At 43.4% G+C, this 15,454-nt stretch overlaps 2 protein-coding genes across 6 annotated transcripts in view; one reads left to right on the top strand and one right to left on the bottom strand.

Annotated features, from left to right (window-relative positions):
- Positions 1–15,454, top strand: part of MCM9 (minichromosome maintenance 9 homologous recombination repair factor) — a 46,719-nt gene that overhangs the window by 16,323 nt on the left and 14,942 nt on the right. The window contains exon 7 of one of the 4 annotated variants that reach the window (XM_065680992.1): positions 8,986–11,155. The exons of 2 other annotated variants lie outside the window; for them this stretch is intronic. In XM_065680992.1, coding sequence (XP_065537064.1) covers positions 8,986–9,092 — 107 coding nt within the window. In that variant the 3' untranslated portion in view covers positions 9,093–11,155. Of the gene's footprint in view, positions 1–8,739; positions 11,156–15,454 lie in introns of those variants that run through there. One more of the 4 variants, XM_065680993.1, reaches the window with a different exon arrangement.
- On the bottom strand, positions 3,585–14,081 carry ASF1A (anti-silencing function 1A histone chaperone). 2 transcript variants are annotated; one of them, XM_065680996.1, is made up of 4 exons: positions 13,628–14,081; positions 9,951–10,066; positions 5,810–5,986; positions 3,585–4,760 (listed from the first exon to the last, which is right to left on the bottom strand). In XM_065680996.1, exons 1-4 carry the CDS (start codon positions 13,734–13,736, stop codon positions 4,548–4,550), a joined length of 615 nt encoding a protein of 204 aa, XP_065537068.1. In that variant the 5' UTR covers positions 13,737–14,081; the 3' UTR covers positions 3,585–4,547. The 2 variants fall into 2 exon arrangements, with proteins under 2 accessions (XP_065537068.1, XP_065537067.1); XM_065680995.1 differs by lacking the exon at positions 13,628–14,081 and adding an exon at positions 13,154–13,328.

The raw sequence follows: 15,454 nt of genomic DNA on the forward strand, positions 1-15,454 counted from the left end.
GTTGAAGATGCCTTAACTCTGTAGAAACTGTGTTAGACTCCTTGAAGGAACGAATTTTGAAGCTGTGATCAAAGCTCTTCAGAGATACGTGACATCTGTAACAATGTCTTGTCTCTTGTAGATACCTGAGTTCTCCCTTAATTTCCTCTCAGTAATGCTGCTCCAAGATGGCTCTGTCCTGAGACATAGCTTACCATAACTACCTGCATGCAACAGACCATATAGTCAAGTAGGTATCTATCTTTAGAAATGTTGCTCTGTTCTTTCATCTGTATTTGAAGACCTGTAGTTAGGTTGGACAAGAAATTCTGCAGGAGCATAATCTTTGCAATGTTGATTGGAGGTTTCAGGTCTTGCGCACGTGTGGCATAATACATCCAGGCAGGCCTTCATCAGACTTTTTTATCCTGCTGCTGAAATGGCAGGCATTTCAAACAGTTGATTTCTGGATAGATATCCCGTCTTCAGAATTCCTTTTACCAAATCATAAAGCCCCTGCTTCTTCGCAGGTCATATCAGTGCAGGTCCTCCACACCTTTCTAGTGAGATAGGACAAAAAGGAGGACCCCCTTATGCTGAAAATTAGGCCTCTTCATCTCATGGTCCAGGGGTATTAAAAAAGTTCCTGACATTTCAGCCAGTTCATAATGCTGCTGTTAACACATAGCTGTCATCTCTTATATCTGGTATAGCCCTTCTGCAGCAAACACACCTTCCTCTGATTTTCTGTCTTCAGGAAAGCCAGTCACATCCCTCAAGCCACAGACAATGAGTATGCAGCCATGCCTCCAAATCAGCATAACAAAAGTTGGAAATGTTGAGGTGTATCCTCACTCCATCCCCTCCTGAGGGCCTCTTTGCTTTCGAAATTCCAGATAGAAACCTGGGGTTTGCCTTTAACAAAGCCTCCCTAGTGACTTCAGCTCTAATATCACACACTGCAAAACCAGCTCTTAAGAAGCAGAACTTTAACTAGAAACATAAATACAATGGAATGGCCTAGAATGAAGAGTCCCACATACATTGCCAGCCCTGACATACAGCTATCAGCTTTGTTGCATCTTCCCTGTTGGCACTGAGTAGAGCTTCCCAGCTAGCAACAACAGTCACAATTAACCCATCATCTCTGGACCAATATTCTGCGGCTCTTACAAAAATGAGAGAATCTGCAGGCTTGCAGACCATTTTCAGATGGCAGTGGCCACTCTTTTTCTAGCTGCAAGTGGCCAGCCTCCAACCTGAGCTGACTTCCAGAAAATCAGCAGTTGAGTCCCTACAAAGAAAATAACAGACTGTCAGATCATCAGATTTGTCTTTGTGACTTTGTCACTCAGATCTCAGGAATACACATTGCCTGCTGAGCTAGAAACTCATATACTGTGGTTATTGTGGAAAAGTTGAGTTGCTGCAGCTTTGAAAATTGGTGGCAAGGATTGGCTTGTTCAGTGCATTTTTGTAGAGCCACTGAAAAGGTTAAATTTCACCAGCCTCCATTAGGATGGCACTGGAGCCTTTTTAGTTCCTTCAAACTCAGATCATAGTAATTCAAACCAAAGGTGATGCATGAACAAATCACGTGACTGTAGAAGGGACAAATTTGTTTTCAAGCTAGGTATACAAAATCCCACCTGTGTTTTTCATCCATAAATGTTACCTTGACCAATCTGTCCACTTCTTTATACAATAACCTGAAAATTGTTATGACAATCTTCTAATGGAACTGAGTCTATCTGATGGAAAAATACAGTGAGATTCATCATCAGTCCTGCCAATAGGAGTTGTAGCACTCCCCTGTGTCTCAGTGGTCTCTGCAAGTGAAGGTTTGTGGGAAGGTGAACTCATCTTTGAAACTGTAATACTGTGCTGTCTGCACCAGCTGCTACTATGTCATGTGTACAGTCTCCTGTTTCAAAACTTTCAAGACATCAGTGACAGGTCTCTACAGAGATGCCTTATATGCACTGTATCTTTTAATACCACTAAGTCTGTGCTGTGATGTTGCCTGCTGATCAGACCTGAAGCCTCTGGAGTACTAGAATTTGATTTCTCTAATTCCATGTCTTTGGAATGGGATTTTGCCAGGAAATGTGATATTCAGAAGGCACTGTGTATGGCCTGCTAAGATCTGTACAAACATGTGTAAGACTTGAGAGGCATCCAGTGTTTCAAAAAGCAAAGACAGACCATTTCTGTTGCAAAGATCGTGAGGTGCTCTCCTGAGGTACAGGTGCTCTCCAGTTTCACCAAGCACAGCAGGGCTATTCTTTTTCCTGTCATTAGTGAGCCAACTGTATCTAGGATGTGTTAGCGTTAACAGGTGATGGGGTGCCAAATGCTACTGCAGCCTCATGCACAGGTGATTTTTTTCCTCCTAAACAGAACAGATCTTCACTTTCTGATTAACTGGTTTGCTGGGTGATAGTTTTGCTGACTGTATTTTGTAGTTGACTCTACAACGGCAGTAATAGCAGTAATAGAAGCAGTTTAATTTCATCAATTTGTGGCATACGCTTTTAAGAAACCTTCATGCTACTGATGCATGAATTCTGGTTACAGCTTGTACTTGCTTCATGTTTTCATTTGAATCTTCAATAGGTGCAAGGGTTTGAAATACTACTAATAATAGCCTTAGCTCAAGGCACACTTCATTAGCCTGCCAAAGTTTAGGCAGATAACCAAGTTATTTACATGCTTACATTTAAAAGACCTCTTAGATTTACAAATAGAATAAAGTGCATGAAAAATCTCAAAAATGTCACTTGACACCTTAAAGTTACAGTATAACTGAAAATCAAAAGATCTTTCTTAAAAGTCCACATAATTTTAGCCCTCAAGTGAAGCAACTGCTGTTTTGCGGGACCAGTTCTTTGTGTTAAGTTATACAGATATTGGAGTGTTAATACTTATGAATTGCTAATCATCACTTTAAACAATTAGAGAGATTTGTAAGAGCACACATTAGAACTAGGGTTCCAAATATTAATAGGTTCCATTCAGTCAGCTACTATAGGTACTGCTGGGTTTCCAAAGAAGAAACAAACATGTGCATGTACATGTATACTCAGATCAGGTCATTCCAATTTAAAAAATATACACGTTAGAAATGAAGACAATTTCACTACTGACATGGAAAGAGAAGTGCTAACTCCTTGGAATGTCTTCATTCCTATTAGAGAAGGCAGAAAGGGCTCTGCTCACAGCTATACTGTCAGTCATCATGAAATCTACCTTATTTTTTTTAAGGATCTGGAACCTCCAAAGGTTCACAGTTTGGGTGGTTACTAGTAACTAGCAGGACTATATTCCTGTATCTGACAGAACAGATCACAATTTTAAATGCACAGTCACAGTAAATGCATAAGGCTAAGGAGGACTGGAATGAATAACTAAATTCTTAGTGTCATAATTATGTCTGAAGTCTTTACAATTTACTGCTTAGCTCTTTTTAACTTCAAGGATGCCTCAGGTACTAGGGTGTCTCTGCAAGAACTTCAGGGCAGGCAACATAATCTAAAGTGTGTCATGCCTGCCACAACAGAGTTTGCTTTTTGATTTTTACCAATGCATAGGATTGCCTTCGAGGGTAGAGAAAAAACAAAAAAGCATTATATTTCAGATGTTTCAAAAAACCAGAAAGCAAGCATCTAACTTCCTTATTACTGAAAAAAACCTACAGGAATAAAGCATACCTGAAAATAAATTTGCCAATCTGCAGTCACACACAATCTAAGAGCATTCCTTTTTTTTTTTTTCATGCGTGCTATTCCTTTATCTTGCTTCAATTTTCCAGTAATTGCTTGAAACCTTTAACCAAATGGTGTGTGGTATTAGGGTGGCTGAAAAGGGTTCTTTCCTGAGATACTTGCCCAAATCCACATGAAACACTGTCCTTAATGAACCACAGTTTGACTAAGCAGCAGCAGGATATATCCAAGATAGCAGATGGTAAATCTCAACTTGCATGCTTTAAGTAACAAGTATGTGCCTTGAAAGGAGAAGAAGCTTGCACCTAAAATTACACTGTGCTGTCTGCTTTCACAGCAAAAGGACATTTTTGGATTTTTTTTTTTTTAATGAGATACTTTTTTCTTTGAACTCCATCTAATGACAGTTTTGTTCTTAAGCTGCTATTAAACAGCACTTTATATTTGGCAATCTGTGCATCAGAGATGAGGACACAGCATTATTCCTTCATTTTGCCTGAATGCTTTAACTTTCAGGCTTTTTTAGCCTATAACAGTGCTTACAAAGTAAAGGGGGGGGGACGGACAATATGTATACTTTAATCAGGTTTGGTTTAGACCACACAGAATAACACATTAGAGAAAAAAGGCAATTACTTAAAAATAGTTGTATTTATATTCCACAATTTGTTCAAATACTGTTTGTTTGGTTTCTTTTTTTTTTTAATATAAACTTTCTACAGGATGTTTTAAAACAAGTTCTTCACATTGCTTGTCAACTATGTACTTATGGAATTTGAGGGAAATAGTTCTGGTTGTTTTTACAGTTTAACACATGTACAGTACCAAAATGATGTTGGTTAGTCACATGCAGTCCATATGAGATTCTAACATAACATTTAATGAATTTTCTGATGTTGACCACCCCTTTGATGCTGAAGGTAATGCATCTGTAGAAAGCAGCGACTGTAGATTTGGGTTACTGCTCTCTACATCTTCCAGTTTTTCAGAGTTGTCCTCCCAATTAATGTGGAATCTCGTGACTCTGGGATTAGATGCCAAAATATTCCTTTGAAGCTGGGAGAGAAGAAAATATATGGATTATGTAATGTGTACATCTCAAAATGAAGCTCACATGCATATAGACTTTTTTGCTTTTACTCTCTCCATAGCCTTGTATGTGTAAAAAGAAAAGGTAATTCACGTAAATCTGAATCTACAGCTACTATCCACAGATCAGAAACATTCTTACAGAAACACACCACTTGTTCATTTACTCTAACATACTGCTAAGAAAAATAACTGCTTTCTTGAGAGGATATTTTAACCGTTCAGTGAGTTCAAGGCTGTATGACAGCTCTGCAAGTAAAGTGCAAGTGTTAGCCAGCTTCTAGTAAAGCAAATTACCCCCAAAAAGATTTTGCAACCACAGTACTTCACAAAATTTCACACTGACTTTATGGTGCTTGCAATAATTGTACCAATTCCACCAGCAGGCTGTCATCATTTAGGATCACAACCCCTCCTTATACGAAATTATCATACCATGCTTTATATTAACTAACTGAATTTTGTCTACTAAAGTTTTAAAGTAAAAACAGTACCTAGGTCTGGAAGATATTTATACTGTGGCAGTGGCCATGCCTAGACATTAGTTACATTTTATTATCATGACTGGCATTCCTTCTCCTTTGAAAACATGTTGTATTTATGTATGCAGCAAAAAGGAAAACACTTTCTCTTAATCTTTCACCATTTTCAAGATAATATATAGCTAACTGGAGGATGGCACCTTATCACCATTATGAAAGTTAAGACTGATCCCAGGAAAAGTTTGCTTTGGTAGTAATGCCGATTTTGTTCTCCAAGGAAGCACACTCTCAGTAAATATTTCCCAATCACTTATGCAAACTAACAAGTCCAGCCAAGGCTTCAAGACAGTGGAAGCTGTTGTAAGTTTCAAGATGTTCTGCATGTCACCTGTAGTTTGTTCCCCCAGTCTTTTCCATTATTTGATGCCTCATTTCATGCACTTTATGGGATCACTTGGGATTTGGCTTCATTTCTTAAAAACCTCTTTCTGTAAGCATACATTTGATGTATTATTAGAACAAAACATGTCTTACCTTAGAAAAGTCTGGCTTTACTGGGGGGTTCTCTCTCAGTTCTGTTTCAGTATATTCATTGTTTACATAGTAGCCGACTCTAATAAATTCTTGACCTCGATAGGTGCATGTAATTAGCACAACTGTTACACCCACTGCATCTGCATCTGGAATAAGCCCTGGGTTAGGTGCATCAGCCTGGATGTGAAAGGGGAGGATGGATTAAAATAAAATTGATACCACATACCTATCTAGCAGGTCAATCTTAAGTACTTGTCTTAACAGCTGAGTAAGGACTATATTCAAAATTATTCTCCAAGTTAACCAGACAATGTACCTGCTCTCACAACAACATTAACCCTGAATTTAGGACACTATACTCTAGAGACAGAATTACTTGGAATAGTAAGTGTGCTGACATTTCTCATATGTGATTAGACAGTTTTGATATAAACCTGCTTTTAAATACATCATCAGTTGAACCGTTGTTTGAGCAAGTGTACTAACTCATTGTTCTCCAGCCTGTCTTGTAATTTAGTAAAGATTTTTTTGTTGTTGAATACGTCTGCATGTGTTTTTAACAAGACTAAACCCTTCAAAATACAGAATGTAACTTATACTTCAGTAAGAAAAGCAGGTGCAGGCTATGATGAGGCTTGAGCTATCTCAGAGAGTTCTAGAAAAGGAATAAACTACTCTCTCTCACCTCCTTCCACTTGCCTACATTTGTTAAAATGTATGCAGTTAAAGGCATCACAGAGACATCTGACATTTTGAGCCAGGATGCAATACTAATCAATAGACAACTTTTATAATCTTCCTCAGTTACTTACCATGGCTCTGCAGTTACTAATAATAAAGCTTGCCTTGGAAACATGGCTCACATCAGTCCCTTAAAATCCTTCCTAACTACACATTTTTGATAATATGTGATGCCTCATTCTCCTATAGGATTTAAAGTAGCAGCAATCTAAACACAAATGAAAAGAGCTTCATGTTTACAATTTTACATGAAGCTGTGAAGCCAACAATGAACACCTGTGTTGCAAGTACAAGTTGGTATTAACAATGTATGTTAGAGTGGTTTGAGTGTAACAAATCTTAGCTAAGGAGAGAGGACAAATAGGATTGATTCCTGCTGCTGCCCCTCTCATCCGTAGTTTTCTGTAGTATTTATATCTTCCAGTACTGTGAAATTGGGGAGCTAGTGGTCATGCAGCATTGCCTTCTGCTCGTTACTACTTCAATTCTAAGCCTCCAAACCAATCTAGCTTTTGATAAGAAGCTGTAGGCACTTTGCAGAATTAGATGACTCAGACCTCTTAAGGCTAGTGGAAGAAGCAACCAGGGAATCAGGTAGAATACAACTTCCTCCACCCCAAAGGGAAAGAAAATGATGAAGTGGCTTTACCACTCACAGAGGGGAATAGAAAAGGTGACCAAGGAATAGGGCAAATATAGAAGCTTGAAGAAACCACAAGAACTGCCAATCCACATTAAATCACAATTCTAATTAAGTAGTCTTGTTTTAACAGTGCCCAGGACCATTTGATTACCTTAAATTCCACAGTGGGCAGTTACAGACTAATATATTGCAAAAGGATACTGTTCCATTTCACCCCCCCTGGAACTCAACTTGCTCCTTAACAGCAACTGTAGTTCTTCCAGGTTCCCACTGGCATCAATTCTATGATACCCTAGTGAAACCAAGGAAATACTCTGTTTTAATTCTACTTAACTCCCAAGTATTGTTTTGCTGAGTGGAAAAGGCACTGAACACAGTTTGAAACTGTTCTCTCAAATTTTGAACTTCCTGCCTTGGATGTCAAACTTCTTAATTGAATAGGGAACAAATGATCATACACAGGTGGGAGAAAAATAAGATCTTGATATGATCAAGTGGTAAGTCAGCAGTTGCAAACTTCTTGGTAGGCAAAAAGACAGTAGATTAACTTTTGCATAAAAATCCTGTCTTAATGTCATTCTTACTCTACAAATTACTTAGGAATTTTATGAAACCACACAATGTATTTGTCTTGAATTCTCTTGCTTTTCCACGATACAATTATTTACATACCTTCTACTGCAGAGTAGGTAGCTAACATCATATCCCCACTTAAAGATAGTGAGTTACTTACATGCTTATATTCTCAAAGAGAAATTTCTGTGAAAATCCTTAAGTGCACAAAGAGAAAGAATGAGGTTTCACTACTGATATATCTTGGTATTTAGAAACAAAAAGGCCAAGCTCTGGGCCTTTAATAGAAACTTTTTTTTTTTTAGTATTTAAAAATATGATTGTTTAAGTCTGAAAGCACAATAATTTTCCATCTTTCTGTATGTAAGGACAACTTCCCAACCTGATGCACAGCTTCCTTTCAAGAGAAACAGTTTTATCATCCCTGGGATTTTATCTGTGTGAAACTCCATTTTACTTGCCGTTTCAGCCATTTTCCTATTTAGAAAAATATACCGTTTACATATTAGCTGGAAATTTTTTACACCTCTGCAAGGGTCCTTTTCTTGTGCTGCCCCTATGAGCACAATCTCTTTATATTATATGCCTCCTGCAGTTCTGTGCTTTGCACCATTCTGCCTTCCCTTGCTAGTTCTCTCCATCTCCCAGGCTGCTTCAGTTTGGTGAATAAAACAGCTTCAGTCATCAGCAAAGGCTTATTGCAGCACTGTGTTTTGGTGGTCTCCTGTGTACATATTAGCAGAGTCCTACCCTCACCTAAAATCCACTGCTCCTGCCATCTACGATACTTAGACCAACAGTACTTCCGTAAGAAATAAAAGGGATACTTTATCAATATAACACAGGAGTATTGACTCTCTTATAGGACTTATTCCAATCTAAGCAAAAAGTCTTCATGTCTACTCTCAGTTTAGCTGTAGTGTCATCTGTAACAGGGATACAATTGATAAATCTATCCTACATGCCTTTTTAGGCACCTACCTCCTGCTCCTTCCCATCACCATCAACAAGTCCTCGTAACTTTGAGAACAGTGCACCTTTTAAATTAGAAATGTAAACGCCAGCTGATTTTTCTGGATTTAGTGCTACAAGACAGCCCTTCTGAGGGCAACAGAGGATCACCTATTTCTGACCAATTAATGCCATAAGATGTAACAGCTTGATAATGGAAGAACTGTTAATAAATGATGCATTTGTTACGCATCTGCTTTACTTGCAGCGTGGAAAAATTTGGCCCAGCTCCAAGCCCAGACAGAAGTGTTTCAAGACCAATTTGCATGCATGTGGTTGATAAATGTAACCTCCAGCCTGATCCTGTTCCTTTAGCCTGTCCTCTAAGGAAAAAAAAAAAACACACAAGCCATTTCCTGGAATTTACAGGATTAATCAAGATGGCTCAAAAACCACTCATACTGTTTTAAAACTGTTACAGTAACTGAGAAATAAGAAAGTGTATTCATTAGCACTTTTTAATGCTCATACTCCTTCATGCATTTACCATTAGACAGTTAAGTAAATCTATAGCATTTGGGTAGTAGAGTGGTTCTTATACAATAAGCCATACTCAAGTTTAAATCTTATTTTTCTGCTGATAGATTTTGCTCTCAGTTTACAAGACAAATACTAGTATTTGATAAATAGAGAAAAAAAGTGAGCTAAATCATAATTTTGGTTAAAAAAACAACAACAAACCCCAAACAAAACAAACAAAAGACCCACTTCTGTAAGAATTTAGGCAGGTCTATTTCAGTTCTTCCCCCTGCCCCCCCCGACTTAAAATGGAAACCAGAATAGGCTAGTAAGCCACCTTAGTACTGCTCTTTTCCTGTTCTCCTTCCTCCTCCCCTTCATTATTTCTTCTTAGTAATGTTTAGCTTTAACAGCAGTACTTCATAGGACTGTCATATGTTCCAGAGTTTGTTGGACAGTCTTGATCTACACGCTTGTGTCCCAAATGCCTCCTACCTACTGTTGGCATTCTGTTTTATCTTACAAATTGCTGTATTTTTATGTAATTTAGCATGCTTAGCCAAATATAACGGTTGAACATTTACCCCACCAAACAGGAATGAATTTGTTACTGTTCTTCTAGCTTGGCCTTATTTTTCAAGTGCTTCTTAGTTTGATAGTCATCTTTAAACAAATTAACACAACCGTTTTAGGAAAGAGTTAAACTAAACTTACCTGAAATACAAACATGTGTCTGCCCGCAGGAACAGGTCCTACTAAAACAGAGTCTAACACCTGATCATACTCTTCACTTTCAGCTGAACCCACATAAATTATTTTCCATTCCAAATCTAGAACAAAACAAACAAAACCAAAACCTACCATTATTTATCATTACAGTCAAGGGTACTCCGTTCTTCCCCATCTACAGTGTTGCATGACCTAAAATCAATTCTTTGGCAATAGGCCTAAAATAACAAGGACCCGTCTTCACTGGGGAAATTTATCAGTGCCTGCCCCGTTCCTCATGGACCATCCCACCATCTCTCAGCAGGCAGTCAGTACTGCAGGAATCCCTCCATTTTCATAGGTTAATTTTCAAGAGGACAGGGCCGATTTACTTGTTGGGAGCTATGTTCAGCATCTTCTCAAAGTCTGACAGAATGGCTGCAATACAGCAATGATGCCTCTATACGCCTATACCACACTGCACGCCTTGAATACCAACTTACCTCCCCAAAAGAAATTCTCACCTTCCATGTATACACCTCACAACTTAAGGTAGTAAACAGAATAAAAAAAACTCACTGTGTAAGCACCAGGCATACTAAGTGTACACCTCCATTCCTTCACATGTAACCTGCATAACCTGAGAAGTATGTAAAATTGTGATAGCATGATTAGATCATATTCTCATCAAAGATATTGGTGCTTCGATTTTACCCACATCCTGAAATAGATTTACAGGAGGAAAAAAAAAAAAAACAAAACCAAAAAGTAGCATTTTGCTTCTTAAAATGATGCATCAAAATCAAACATTTCTTACAATTCAGGGTTTTTTTTTGTAACTCACTCACTCCACCACAGGTGCTTGAAAGCTGAAACTACAAAAAAGCACACATTGGCCCCCTCTGGGCCAACTTTTCCCTTATATATGTGACTTTTAATCAAAAAGTGAAAGTACACACAGAAATCTAATCTTACAGATTTTTGTGTTTTGGGTTTTTTTAAACCAGAGGAAGGGAACATCAGCATTACAGAAAACTATAACTGACTTTTTTTTAAATTGTTGTTTCAAAACTGTATCTTAAATAACTTACATGGTATATTTCTTTTTTTCCCCTAATGAACAATGCCTCGATTGTGTATGTGAAAGTGCAAACCTGGACCTTATTACGTCTGCTTTATTACTATGCTCTGCAAAATCCAAAAGTCTGCATTATGGTTTCTTGACACAAATGGAACTTAAGCATAGAAAAAAAAATGCACTTCAACAGAACTTGAATTCTTATTGCTTATCATGTTTATCTTCAATGTAGGTTTGGGGGTTTAAGTAACATAATTAACAGGGCTTGGGAAGAAATCTTACTCCTCTATAGAGCACAGCACAATTGGTCACGTACTGTATCCGAGGCTTTATTTACCTTTTAAGCATGTAGTACTAGCTACTGCAAGTACGCAGGCCCCTCCCCCAGGACAATTAAGGACCTCTTTTGTCAACATCTTCGAGTAAGTTAGTACTTACTAGAAGCAAAAGCTTTTACACTAAGTTGTTTAAGATTATCACACCATCCTGTACCATTAATCTTGAACAGTGTAAAGTTCATTATAAACCAGTAGCATTTAGTACTAAAAACGGACTTTCTAAAAATAAGTTTTAAATTATACACTTAATGTTGTTTAGGTACCTTGATACTGAACAACAGCTTTTTTCAAAAAGAAAAAATATGGCTGGAGTTCAGCACTTTAGGGTCAGTGGTGCACAGGACTGGCTGAAGAGAAAACAGCACAGTAGGCTAAGGCAATGACAGCAAATTTTTCATGGAGTATACAACAGGCAATGTTTAATCTTAGTTTTAAATGTGAAAGACAGCAGTGCTCGTCCTGAATTTATCCTGTAGACTAACCTGCTTTTACGTGGGGGCAGGAAACTGAGAATTTTGCATTAGACCATCTATAATTCTTCTCATCCCGATTGTCCTGAATTAACCCTAACGTAAATCCAGAGAGTGAGAGGCACGTAACATACAGCTGTGCACAGCTGGAAAGAAAGGCATAACGCCTCGCGCGGAGCCTCTGTGACAGGCTCTGTCGCTTCCCGCAGCGGTTGCCATCGAGGGGTCTGATACCGTATCCCAGATGAGGCCAGACTGACTAGAGAGATCCAGTCAGCTACCTGGAGATGGGCACGAAGCACACCCTGGTACAGGCAGCTCCGACTAACGTCTCGGCCGGTTGTAAAGGGGCATGAGACTAGCGGCAGAAGGCTAGAGGAAATCCCAGGCTCAGACGGGACTTCCTCTGAAGTTCCCGCCAGCACGACTGTCCCTCCCAAGGGCGGTGGAATAGAGCAAGCCAAGCCGTTCCACCGAGCGCGCTGTCACAGGCCGCCGGCACCACAACTGTAAACTGCTACAGAGGCACGCGGGGTGAAGCAAGTTTAACCACAACGCCAGACAGCCTGCCAGGTGTTACCGGTCGCCGGCTCCGGTTTTCTCTTTGCCTCCCCTCGCCCCTCAGGCCGCTGGGGCTGCCCGGCGAGCAGGCGGCGCTGGTCTCAGCCAGGGCCCAGGCAGCTGCCCTCTGCCGCTCGTAAGCGGCCCCAGCAGAGCGGCCTCGGCTGCCAGGAGCGCCCCGTCTGCCCTCCCGGGCCGTCGCCGCCGCCTTCCTCACCCCGAGCCGGGGCGTTCAAAACTCCCGCCCGACGGGCGACGCGCGGCCTCTCGGGGCGACTCTCGCGGAGCGCGGCGGCGCGGCCTACCGGCGGCCCGGAGGCGGCGCTGCCGAGCGCCGCCGAGACGAAGGCGGTTCGCGGCCCGCCCGGCTGAGGGGAAGGCGGGAGGAAGCCCGCCGGCGGCGTGGCGCGCCCCTCGGCAGGGAGCAGTGCCAGCGCCCCGGACACCGGAGGGGGGTCCCCGCGGGGCGGCGCCGCCGGGGCTAATCCCCCTCCTGCGGCTGCCAGCAACTTTCGAGTGACTTCCAAAAATAGTGGCTGGCGGCCGGCCCCCTCCCCCACCGGCAGGGCTCCCGCAGCCACCGTGCCGTGCCATACAGTACCGCGCTGTGCCACCGGTCCCCCGCACCTACCGCGCCGCACCCCGCCGCCGCAGGCGGCTGCCGGCACCCGGGGGCGAGCCCGAACGCCCATACCTCCCACAGCCGTAAAAAAAAAAAATTAAAATAATTAAGTATTAAAATGGAGAGTGAGGCAAACGAACCGCTGTCCGCGGAGCCTCTTCCGCGCGCTGAGTAGCGTAGGGGCGCGGGCCGCGGAGCAGCACCTCTCCCCGCGGGCGCGGGGACGCGCGGCGGCTGAGCCCGGTTAACCCTCTCCCTGTCGCGCTCCCCCCCCCCACGCACACACAAAGCTGGCAACATGGCTACCACCACTCAAACAAGTTCCTCGCAACTTGAGGCTCGGCTCGCCGATGGCGCGGCGGGGAGAGGGGAGCCGGCCCCGAGTCGGCGGCTAGGGCGGGCGAACGCCGCCAACTTTCCCCGCCGGGCTCGGCGAGAGCGGTTTTCCGGCGGCGGCTCGGGCGAGCACATCCATCCCTTCGCCTCGGCACGGCGATGCGGCGAAGGAGAAACTGGTAAATTGTAGAAGCAGGCCTGCGCAAAGTTTAAGCCTTAAAACCCCTGAAACGCAGAGCCCGGGGTTACAAAATCCGTATCGGGAAAAACGTACTCACCTTCAGACAGGTCCTCTATGCACTCAAATGTGATTTCGAATTGGAAAGGATTGTAGAAAGGAGAAGGATTATCCAACACCACTACATTGTTCACCTGAACCTTTGCCATATTTTGAAAAAAACACAAACAATAGGAAGAGCGTGCTAACGCAGCACAATAAAGTCCAGTGTGTTGGGCTTTTGCGACGCACAACCCCCCGCGCCGGGGCCCGACCGAGGCTGCAGAGCTGCGACTTGCAGAAACTTTTCTTTTCCCCCTTTTATTTACACCGGGAGCACTCCACACTGTTTGCAGCTTTCCTATTTCACTAAACTACAGCCCATTCTGCCCTGCTCGCCGCCAGCGCCCGCCCGGATTGGCCGCACGCCGGCCTAGGGCCCTCCTCCCCGAGCGCGGCCGACGAGCGGCAGCAAGATGGGCCTCGCCGCTCCCGCTCCGACCGCGCCTCCTCGCCGCGGCGCCCCCGCCCGGCGCGAGGCGGAAACGGCCTCACAACGGCCGCGCCGGGCGGGCGGGGCTGTGCCAGGGCGGCCGAGCCCAGCCAGGCGGAGCCGGGGCGGGCGGCAGGGACGCCGCGGCCCTGGACCCTGCGCGGTGTGCTGCGGGGTTGTTGCGAAGGGGGGTGTTGCTTTAAGACTCTTAATTCTCCCGCACCTTTTTATTCTTCCTTTTCCCATTTTCTGTTGCCAGAGGTGGGGCAGGGTTCACGCTGGAGCAGGGTGTTGAAGGGGCTCTGGGCTTTCCAGGGATGTGCATCTCACGAGAGCCCAGCCCCGCAGGGGAGCTGCACTGTCCTGGTCAGCACCGTGGCACCCAGCTCTTGTCCGAAGGCAATGTGCCAGAGGCAGTGTAACGGCACTTTGCTCGCTGGGGGGCACCCCAAATAAGGAAGGGTCTGCCAGTGGGGTGTCTGGCTCCCTGCACGGGCCACACTTCTGCTGTGAATGCCCCTTGCTGCTCCAGAGGCCGCCCACAGAGGGGCTGTGTAGGGACCAGAGCGTGTCTTTTACACAGCTGTGCTGTCAAGAAGCCATCCCATTCCTGTATGTGCAAAGAAAGGCTTAGATAGCTTAATAAACTACGAAGCAACACATATGCCTGTGCAGCAGGAGGCCCAGTGGGAAAACCACCCTGTGCAGCAGCATGAGGGCCATAGAGGAGGCCATCTTGTGTGGCAGCAGGAGGCCCTTGGAAGAGGCCATCTTGTGGCTGCCATGCATAAGGGATAGAGAGGAGTGGCAGCACTGTATAGCAGCGGTTTTCATTCCTCATGCTTCTGTAGGGGAAGAGCAGAAGGTGCTCGGTACTCATGTGGTGTGGGTTGTGTACTGTCACCGCAAGAGAAGCTTCTGTGTGGAAGTAAACACACAGCTAGGCACCAGTAGTGGCTGCAGGGAGCCCTTGACTGCAGTGGAATATGCACTGCAGAAAGGCATGTAGGAGCCATCTTTCCACCTGTGTGGGAAGGCAGAGAGCCCTGCTGGTGGTAGCAGAGTGCTGCCAGCTCTGCAGCAGCTGAGAGCACAGGTCTGAGGCAAGGGGGCCTTTGGCCTTCAGCAAATCCCATGCAAGGTTTGGAAAGGTGATGACGCTTTTGGTTATTTGCAGAGAAATGTCATTGTCAGACACTTGCCTGATCTCTTGCTTGCTATGCTTTTTAACAGCATTCTCCACATCTGGCACAAGGCTAGAGGTTATTTTTCATTTTTATTATTATGTCATATGACTGACTGCCCAAGTTGTTCAGTGTAGAGGCCAGGAAGCCAAGGATTGGATGCAATGGAGTAAATTCCTCACAACAATCTAAAGTATGTGTTGTGTGTCCT

The sequence above is a fragment of the Lathamus discolor genome, chromosome 5 (assembly GCF_037157495.1).
Source record: "Lathamus discolor isolate bLatDis1 chromosome 5, bLatDis1.hap1, whole genome shotgun sequence".
Classification (NCBI taxonomy): domain Eukaryota; kingdom Metazoa; phylum Chordata; class Aves; order Psittaciformes; family Psittacidae; genus Lathamus; species Lathamus discolor.

Coding starts and splice junctions, on each gene's coding strand:
- ASF1A (XM_065680995.1), bottom strand. CDS start 13,313: ATGTTGCCAGCTTTGTGTGTGCGTGGGGGGGGGGAGCGCGACAGGGAG. Junction 10,067..13,153: donor AAGAGGCTCCGCGGACAGCG/GTTCGTTTGCCT, acceptor GTTTTGTTCTAG/ATTTGGAATGGAAAATAATT. Junction 5,987..9,950: donor GACACATGTTTGTATTTCAG/GTAAGTTTAGTT, acceptor TTTCACATCCAG/GCTGATGCACCTAACCCAGG.